Source organism: Electrophorus electricus, chromosome 9 (genome assembly GCF_013358815.1).
Source record: "Electrophorus electricus isolate fEleEle1 chromosome 9, fEleEle1.pri, whole genome shotgun sequence".
In the NCBI taxonomy this organism is placed as follows: Eukaryota; Metazoa; Chordata; class Actinopteri; order Gymnotiformes; family Gymnotidae; genus Electrophorus; species Electrophorus electricus.
In genome coordinates this window covers 2,220,001-2,230,052 of record NC_049543.1, presented here as the reverse complement: position 1 = coordinate 2,230,052, position 10,052 = coordinate 2,220,001, and the positions used below count along the sequence as shown (strand labels likewise).

The following is a 10,052-nucleotide window of genomic DNA, read 5'->3' as shown; positions in this document are numbered from 1 at the left end:
ATGATATTCTAAAGAAAACTATGAAATCCTGTAATTATAAAGCTCATTTTACATTTGATTTATTTATATATCTGTATATTTATTTATATCTCTGGCTCAACCCTTTTCAAGACATTTGTGTCTCTGTGTGTGTGTGTGTGTGTGTGTGTGTGAGTGCGAGATTAAAAAAAAAACCCACACTCCTTGGGTCATAAATTAACCCAACAACATAGACATTTGTTTTTACGTGGTTATCTCTACACACTAGTTAAAGCAAAACCAATAAAGGCTTGGCAGTTAATGCTGTACCACGTTTGCCATTTACCATGGCTAGGTTTGGCTAACTTCGTATGAACTAATGACCTTCATTCCTTTGGTACTCATTAGCCCCTGCGATGCAGGTGAGAGCATGTGTGTCTCATCAAACGGTTTATTTTGGAAGGTGTGTTTTTTTTTAGAACAGTGCAGCCATGGCAACAGGCTAAGCGCGATGTCACCTACATTCTAGAACGTCCCGAACCTGGACTGGACTCTCGGGTGAAATCCCAAAACCAGCGAGAGCAATAGAAGCCTCAGTCATGTCAGTGGAGTGTGCAGCCAACCCTGCCTCCCCTCTGTACCAGGGGCAGAACCTCGGCTGGCTCTTCTTCTGCGCCTCTCTCTCCGTGTTCGTAGGAGGCTTTATGATGCTGGTCACATGCAGGTTTGGACACGGAGCTCTCAGCCGCATGCATGTTCGCCCAAGACCCACCTGGGTGCAACCGCAGGTAAGTTTGAGATGATTACGGCAGGCCTTGGGTATGTGCCCATGTCAGGCCTCGCTACGTTTAGTCACCTCTAACAGTGTTGTTGTGATCCTCCTGCCCTGATACCATCAATGCTTTGCCTGTTCTTGGAGTTTGATGTCCCCCTCTTGAAGGGTTTGAGCAGTAGCATCCTGGACTAGCATAGGAAACACTCCAATTCACTGAAGAGTTTGGGCTTTGCATTACTGCTGTAATCCAGGCATGTGAGCTGCTAGTCACGCCTGCTGCTACAGGTTATGTTGGATGATAAAGTCATACATACTTCATGTGTTCTTTTAGAGCATTAACACGAAGCCCGTGTTCGGTCTCAGGAGCTCGTTGAGAATGTGGGCCATCTCTGTTATTTCTGCTCAATACCTGCCTGGAAAGATACTGGTTTGTAAAACCCCCTCCCCTCTGCATCATTTACAACCACCCATAGGTGTAATTCTGTGGGGGTGTGTGCTCACACTACTCATATAATGTTATAATGTGTTAGGTCGGGTGGGTATAGATGTATAATGGTGTTGTATAAAGGGTTGGATGGTGGGAGGGGTATATTAATGTGTTGGGTGGTGTGGAGGGTTTATTATGGGTTGGGCAGTGTGAGAGGTGTATAATGGGTTGGATGGTGTGAGGGGTTTATTAATGGGTTGGGTGGGCATGTCCCCATGGGAAAGTTCTTCATATGCCTGACTGCATTATTACTCAGCTACTGCATTAGTACTGAACTACTGACCTAAATGCGAGGTGGATCTCAGTTTGGCGCTTACTGCTTGATTCATGATGCTGAACTGCTGGCAGCAGGAAAGTCCTCTAGTATGAATGGTTTCTTTTCAGCTCGCGTTTGCTTTCCTGTCAGATGCTGCTCACATTCGGTGCCAATGTTTGCTCGGTGGTGATGTACATCCTCATGACCAGACAGTGAGTTGCTCTCAGCGTTCAGGTGTTCACATATACAGACTTTTGGCTTCTGTAGATCTGACTCATCTGTACATTATATGCAGTGAAGTTGGACATGCGTGTTGCTCCTGCAGAACGTACGTAGCTATTAGGTAAAATGACTTTGACCTTTCACACACAACACATCACACAGCAGAAAGTGTAAAACTCCTAGTGTGATTCTTTGCTCCATGGCTGAAATGTAAGTCCCTCCATGTTTCATGTGTCTGACTGACTGACTGACTGACTGATGCAAGCATAACAGTTTAATGGGCACATGCACAGAGATTAAATAACACAGCTTGAGTAACTAAACCTAGGTGTTCTGAAGCTGAAACTTCGTCAGGAACGCTGGGTTGAGCGTGCTGTACTAGATCAGTCTAAACAAGTTCTGCGTTATGCTGCCGTGACTGACGCTCTGTCACTCTCTACCAGGCCTGTCCAGCACTACATGCAGAGCTACAGCCCCGTGTTCCTAGTGGATGTTGCCTTCCATGTCTATTACCTTCTCATCTTTGGCATCAGGGTGAGTGGACACATTGCGGTTCGGAGAACACAAACTCTGATTATGATGTGTGCCTCACCGTGCATTCTGGGTAGTTCCTAGCAGCTGAGGATAAGGTGCATGCATGGCTGGACCTGAGATCGCTCATTGACTTCTTCACTATCCCGCCTTCCCTCTTTAGTCTTCTCACATGCCAGGCATGGCTAGGTATGTATGTAGTGCACATCACATCACATGACACCACAACACATCACATGACACCACAACACATCACATGACACCACATCACTTCGCATGCCTGAGCTTGTGGAGTCCGGGTCTTTCCAGCCGTTCCATTGTGGTTTAAACCACATCTTCATGAAGATGGTTCTAGATGATGAATCGGGTCTTCTGTTCTAAGATGTGTGATGATTATTAGTTCTGGCTCCACTTCTCCAGTCTGAACAGGGACCAAATACAGAAAGTTGAATGTTTCCTTGGTTACTTGAGGAAATATTGAACAACTCAGAAGACAGAAGCCCAAACAGGTTACTGTGACAAATGAAAAACCTAAGGATGTGTACTCTTTTTTTGGTTTGTGTATGTGCGTGCGTGTGTGTGTGTGCGTGTGTGCATGCGTATAGGTTTGAGGTTCCTTAGAGCGCTCCACCTTCTAGACCTGCCCAGGGTTCTGCAGACATTCAACATTCTGGAAAACAAGTGAGACACATTACAACCCCCTTTTCGTCTCTTACAAATCCCTCTCAGGCAGAGAGAATATACTGTTGACTTTCTTTTTCTGTTTTTTCTTCTCTTTCTCTCTCGCTCTGTCCTTTCTCTCATCCCTCTCAGCACCGCCATGAAACTTTCCCGTCTGGTTGCGGTCCTGGCTGGGTTTCTGCTCACTACGGCTGGGGTGGTCCACTTGGTGTGTGCTGTAGTCAGTCAGTTGACTTCCCAGACACACATACATTATAAAATACATCATAATATGAGTCAGGGCAGGTAACGTTTATTCATTTTATATTGGCTGCTTCTCCACAAGTAGCATAGAGAAGAGAGATTCTTCAGTCCAGTTGTGTGCACGTCCCTCTGTCCTCTGTACTCCACACCCTGGTGCTAGACTGCCACTCATCGCTGTATTGCTTTCATGAATGCACAAAGCTCATGATCATCTGGAAGAATGTTTTTTTTAGAAGCACTATTAGGTTACACTGGTTGGGCAACAGTTAGATTTTACTGGTTCAGGCACTGAGATTCACTTTAGGGGAGCCAGGTTGCTGAGCCTCGTGATTCTTATGTATGTAATACACGGTGTGTGTGTGTGTGTGTGTGTGTGTGTGTTTGACTGTGCATGTTCAGCTGGAGAATTCTGGGGACTTTTGGAGTTCCCCACACTTTCTTACCTACTTTGATTGCGTGTACTTCCTGGTCGTAACCATATCGACAGTTGGTTACGGTGATGTAGACGTCACTACGACCTTTGGACGCTTCTTCATCATCATTTTCATCTCCATTGCATTGGTACTAACACACACACACACATACACACACATACATACACACACATACATACACACACATACATACACACACACACGGAAGCATTATCCTGGAGTGTTCTTGATAATCTCACAAATATAATCTTTATTTTCCTCCCAGGGTGTGTTTGCCAGCTACGTTCCTGAGGTGGTTGAAATCATCGTTAACAGGAAGCGCTTCAGTGGCAGCTACAGAAACACTTCCAGAGAGACGTGAGTGAGATATACACTCATCACCATATGGGAACATCAACCTTCCTCACTTAGTAACTGCCATGATAACAAGCTGTTGAGCATTAAATCTCGCTTACTTCAGTACTGTGTGTGTATGTGTGTTGTCTGTCAGTAACTTTTCAATGAGGACCAGCCTGCTCTGGGAAGAGAAACACTCGTGTAGCTGCGTGTCAGAGAGCACAGTCATGACTGGCCGGCTCCCTCACATTCTCCGTCTCGCTGCATCAGTTCTCCCACATTCCCTCTCCCTTCTCTGTCTGTTGTGCTTAGACACGTGGTGGTCTGCGGCCACATAACTCTAACCAGCGTCTCCGCATTTATGAAGGAGTTCCTGCACGAGGACAGAGGAGACGTGGACGTTAATGTCCTCTTCCTGGGCAGGTAGGACGTGTCCTGGACGACACACAACACACAATGCTAGCCAACATCACTAATACACACGGTGCAGGTAGCATTAGCCATCTGAGGTGACAGTAACTAGTTTCTGCTGGCGTTCACTCATTCATTCTCAGTGGCTAGAGATGAAGTGTTTATTTTTCAGTCTTGAGCATTTGAGATTACATGCCCTTTTTCCAACTTCAGGACACCAAACTACTACAAACTGGCAGAGAGAGAGAATGAACAGCTTTTTAAGCCCTCTTGTCTTAGGATCCTCTAGACTTCATCTAAAATAACTCTCTTGTAATTCTCGTGCAGTAGGTTCATTTTATACAGCTTTTAAATTTAGTTTTATGGGCAATGATCATTTAAGACTCTGTGAATTACCTAATGACCAGAAAACTGTCTTGAATCAGACCCTAAAGGAAGTAAAATGTAATTATTAATAGGTTTCTTTAAAAATCTGCTTTATTTTTTTTTAATGTACATTAATATAAAAAGCAATAGTTGAGTTGCATTACACTATATGAATTTTAATAGATTATATTAGATCATATGACATAAATGATTGGATTTCATCTTTGGATTTTCATCTATATGTTCATGCTCTGATGTTCTGAGAGGCTGCCGTGTGTCTGTAGTTTGTGGGGAGATGCTGCTGTGTGTCTGTAGTTTCTGAGGAGATGCTGACGTGTGTCTGTAGTTTGTGGGGAGATGCTGACGTGGGTCTGTAGTTTGTGGGGAGATGCTGCTGTGGGTCTGTAGTTTGTGGGGAGATGCTGACGTGGGTCTGTAGTTTGTGGGGAGATGCTGACGTGGTTCTGTAGTTTGTGGGGAGATGCTGACGTGTGTCTGTAGTTTGTGGGGAGATGCTGATGTGTGTCTGTAGTTTATGGGGAGATGCTGTCGTGTGTCTGTAGTTTATGGGGAGATGCTGTCGTGTGTCTGTAGTTTGCGTCCTGACCTGGAGTTGGAGGCCTTCTTCAATCTGCACTTCATGCATGCAACTTTCTTCCAGGGATCTGTACTAGAGAGAAAGGACCAGGAGAGAGTGATGGTACACACACACACACACACACACACACACACACACACACACACACACACACACACACACACACACACACAGTCTCTTTCTCTGCTATATTCTCACTTTATTCAACTTTTCTCCCCCTCTCTGTTCAGATGGATAAGGCCAGTGCCTGTCTGATTCTGTGTGATCGGTTTACTACTGATCACAATAACGAAGATTCTGCCAATCTCATGAGGTAACACGCACACGCGCACGCGCACGCACGACCCCTTGTAACGACCCCGTCTAGGCTGTGAGGCCGTAACTAGGAAAAGGAAGTACGAACTGCTAATGTAACGGAAGTTGTGACAAAGTGAACAGCAACAAAACAAAGAGAAGCACAAACGGAAGGTTTTTCAGTGTATTTTACAGAGGTTATGGTTCAAAAACAAACAAACAAACAAACAATCATACTGGTGCAAGTGTCTTCAGGAGTCACGCAAGCCAAAATAACAAACATAACCCACACTAATTAACTAAAACTACACACTCACTAATCCTAACAACACAAGAAGCCTACAACAAACTTTCCTAACTCCCTAACACAAAAACAGAGACAAAACCCACACCCAACGGAAATGGCAGTCACTCCCTACCACCAGTGTCCAACAACAAAACACCAAACAAACAATATTTACATACTCTATATAAATGTATATATACACAGCTACCGAAGCAGGAGGGGCGAAGCCAAAGACGAAGTCCAAAAATGGGGGAAAACAAGGTCATACAAAACATCATACAAATGTTCAACTCAGCAAACCAACTCCAAACTAACACACAGTCTCCTTTCTCTCAACTCTCTCTCTCTCTCTCTCTCTCTCTCTCTCTCTCTCCTGGGAGGGGCCTTTAAATGGTCGACACAGTTGGCTGGGAAACCCAGCAAGGAACAGGGTGGAGTCTCAATCAGGGTGGAAATCCTGGCAGTAGATCTGTAACACATACACACACATCCATCTTTCTGTAACACCCCTCCCCATAAGCATGGACTTCCAGAGGATGTTCCAGCACACAAACAACAAAACAAGCCCAAATCATCAACATCTGGAAAGAGCATCTGCCACTACATTTTCTGAACTCTTTGATGCCAATATTAAACCCTTGGATGATCAGAGACCAACGCATTAAGCGTTGATTGGCATTAGCCATGTTCTGCAAGAACACGAGCGGATTGTGATCAGTGTATACGGTGATGGGGTCTGGACTACCACCAATATACACCTCAAAATGTTGTGAAGCTAGGAGGAGCGCAAGGGCTTCCTTTTCAATAGTGCTATAGGCCAGCTGGTGCTTCATGGACTTTCTAGAAAAATAACAAATAGGGAGATCTAGGCTTTGTGAGTCCTCTTGTTGGAGGACAGCACCATCTCCACTACCACTGGCTTCTACCTCGAGTGTAAAAGGACGAGTAAAATCAGGGGTTGGTAGAACAGGAGTGCTGCACAGCGACCATTCAAAAGGGGTGGTGTCACGAAGCAAATTTGTGAGTAAAAGTACATCAGAGAAGTTCCTACAAAAGCAACGATAAAACCCTGCCATGCCCAAAAAGCGTCGGAGTTGTCTTTTCGTCGCTGGGGGAGGAAAAGACTTGATTGCTTGTACTTTGGCATCAAGGGGACGCACACTACCACAACCCACCAGTTTCCCCAAGTAGACAACCTCACTCTTACCAAAATCACATTTTTCGAGATTAAGAACAAGGGAAGCATCCAATAGCTTCTTAAAAACAAGATCAAGCAATTGTACATGATGTTCCCAAGTGTTGGTATACACAACCACATCATCCAAATAGACTTCACAGTTAGGCACGTCACCTAAAACCATAATCATCAAACGCTGAAAGGTAGAAGGGGCATTCTTAAGACCGAAAGGCATTACCGTATATTGTAGGAAACATTCAGGGGTAGCAAATGCCGAAATGTCAGATGCACGAGAGGTTAACGGAACTTACCGATATCCCTTAAGTAAATCAAGCTTATTTACAAATCTAGCTGAACCAATCTTATCCACACAATGTTCCATTCGAGGCATTGGGAAGGAATCGGAAACAGTAACTGCATTTATTTTTCTGTAGTCAGTGCAGAAGCGGTATGTGCCATCTGGTTTTGGCACCAGAATGCACACACACACACTGAATCATTTATTAACACAGAACTATGCCTATGTATTAGCATCTGTTCCTTCAACTGTAATGACTTCCTCTTACCGGGGAGGCTGGGGGAAAAAAAGGTTTATTTTCTTTTACATCATTTAGCTGACACTTTTATCCAAAGCAACTCACAATTATGAGTGAGTACAGCTTGAGCAACAGAGGGTTAAGGGTCTTGCTCAGGCGCCCCAACAGCAGGAATCTGGCAGTGGTGGAGCTTGAACCACCAACCTTTTGATTATCTAGTGACCAGGCTATGCACATCAACCAGGCTTCCAAATATAAATACAAACCACATAGCACTTGTTACCAAGGTTACTGAGTATTTCAAAAACCTTTAAACAAGTATCAAAATAACCACCCACTTCTATCAGAAATGCTTTTTGTTTCTGTTCCACATACGCACGCATATACACACATGTACACACACAGACACGTATTGTCCTAGTTGTCGTATGGATTATTTCTCGCTTTTTGCTCCTGTTTTGATTCCCAGAGTGATTTCCGTTAAGCAGTACTGTCCCAACACCAGAGTGATTGTGCAGATGCTTACACACTGCAGTAAAGTAAGTCTACACACTGCAGTAAATGCACGGCTCCCTGTTCCATCATAGCTGTTTGTCATTTACACAGCTCTGTCATGCCGCCCTGTGGTGTGCAGGCGTATCTGCAGAATGTACCCAACTGGGACAGGACTCACGGTGATGCCGTCATCTGCCTGGCAGAGCTCAAACTGGGCTTCATGGCACAGAGCTGCCAGGTGCCAGGACTCTCCACACTGCTTGCCAACCTGTTCACCATGCAGAGTGAAGTGGAGGTACCTTAGTGGGGTGGGCAGGGGTGTCTTCAGACTGTAATACCAGCACCAGTGTAACAGTGTAACGACTATGTAAAGGTGTATGTATATATGTAACAGTGCACAAAATGTAAATTGTTGGCAGTGGATAAAATGATGGTACTATTCTTGCTTCTCTCTCTCTCTCTTCCTCTCTCTCTTTCTCTCTATCACTCACTCTCTGCCTCTCCCTTTCTCTTTCTCTCTCTCCCTCTCTCTCTCTCTCTCTCTCCCTCTCTCTCTCTTCCTCTCTCTCTATCACTCTCTCTCTCCCTCTCCCTCTCTTTCTCTCTCTCTCTCTCTCTCTCTCTCTCTCTCTCTCTCTCTCTCTCTCTCTCTCTCTCTCTCTCTCCATTCTGACCTCTGTAGAAGGAGGGACCCAGCTGGCAGAATCTCTACAGAAAGGGCTTGTACAATGAAATCTACACAGAGTATCTGTCTGCTTCTTTCACTGGTTTGACCTTTGCCCAGGCCAGCAAGTCAGTCCCTCTGAGACCAAGAAAAACCTCAGATGTGTAAACTACAAACAAACATCAAACTCTAAACAAACAGCATGTAGATCAACTTTAAACTAATAGTCCATAAACCAAAAACAAGCAATTCTTAATGTAATTGTTCAGCTTACAGTCATTTATCTTTGTTTTGATGTACATCTGTATGTACATCTATCAATATATCCCTTGGTCATCCCTCTCTCCCTCTGTCCATCCCTCTCTCCTTCCCTCTCTTTATCTTTTGGTTTGTAGGTTTTGCTTCCTCAAGCTGAAGTTGTTTTTAATTGGGATCAAATTCCAAAGTGGAGAGAACAGTTCCAGGTATGACCGTCGCTTCTCCCTGCCAGCACAACTCAGAGTCACACGCTTCCCTTTTCACCGGTGCCACCATCTCCGGTTCAAACTGTAACATGCCGAGTGATGCCGAGTTGCCAAGTAACTCATAAAACCCAGCAGTAACATTCCTATGTGCAATAACATAGTTCCCCGTTTCCCTGAATGTACCGTAACTTGGTTTCCCTCTGTGTCCGTCCATGTTAGTGTATGCATTCCTGTGTCTGTCGTTGTCCTGGTACCGCTCCTTCCTTCTGCTGTCCTGCTTGCGCTGGCCCGTGGCGGGTGGTCCGGTCCTATTGCTTCGCTGTTTGCCGTTGGTCTCGGGGCTGCAGCCTGATAGGCTGGTGGGCTGGGAGTCGCGCCCTTGAGAGGGGGCTCTGTCATGATACGCCCCCCTTCCTCAAACGTCTGTGTGTGTGTGTGTGTTATGTGTGTGTGTTCGTTAGTCTGTAGTGCCACGCCCTCTCGTGTCGTCCACCTGATCCTTGTTGTGTGTCTTGAGTGTGTGTGTGTATATGTCTCGTGTGTTGCTGTATGTTTGTCGGTGTTTGATGTAATATAGCATGTTTGCTAAGTGTAGTTGTTTTGTGTTATTAAAATGTTTGTTTCAACTTGCCTCGTCCCCGCATCCTGCTTAAGCCTCGTAGCGTCACAGCTCTGAGATGGCAGAAAAAAACGACCTGTCTCACTGTTTTTTAAAATTAATTAACTGTTTTATTACTATTTAATTTTTTTTTAAAATTACATTAAATAAAATAAAATTTTATTTTATTTATTTATTTAGCAGACATGCTGGGGGACAGGGTGCCAAAGATACAGTGAG

The 10,052-nt window shown here is 44.7% G+C and overlaps 1 protein-coding gene across 1 annotated transcript; it reads left to right on the top strand.

The window, feature by feature from the left end:
- Positions 1-557: 557 nt before the first annotated feature.
- Positions 558-9,302, top strand: LOC113573026 (calcium-activated potassium channel subunit alpha-1-like). Its single transcript, XM_035529988.1, has 15 exons — positions 558-746; positions 1,627-1,688; positions 2,142-2,232; positions 2,307-2,418; positions 2,835-2,910; positions 3,043-3,118; positions 3,553-3,714; positions 3,853-3,944; positions 4,236-4,346; positions 5,295-5,400; positions 5,529-5,611; positions 8,061-8,130; positions 8,226-8,381; positions 8,769-8,878; positions 9,146-9,302. The coding sequence occupies exons 1-15, from the start codon at positions 558-560 to the stop codon at positions 9,300-9,302; spliced, it is 1,653 nt and encodes a 550-aa protein (XP_035385881.1).
- Positions 9,303-10,052: the final 750 nt, after the last annotated feature.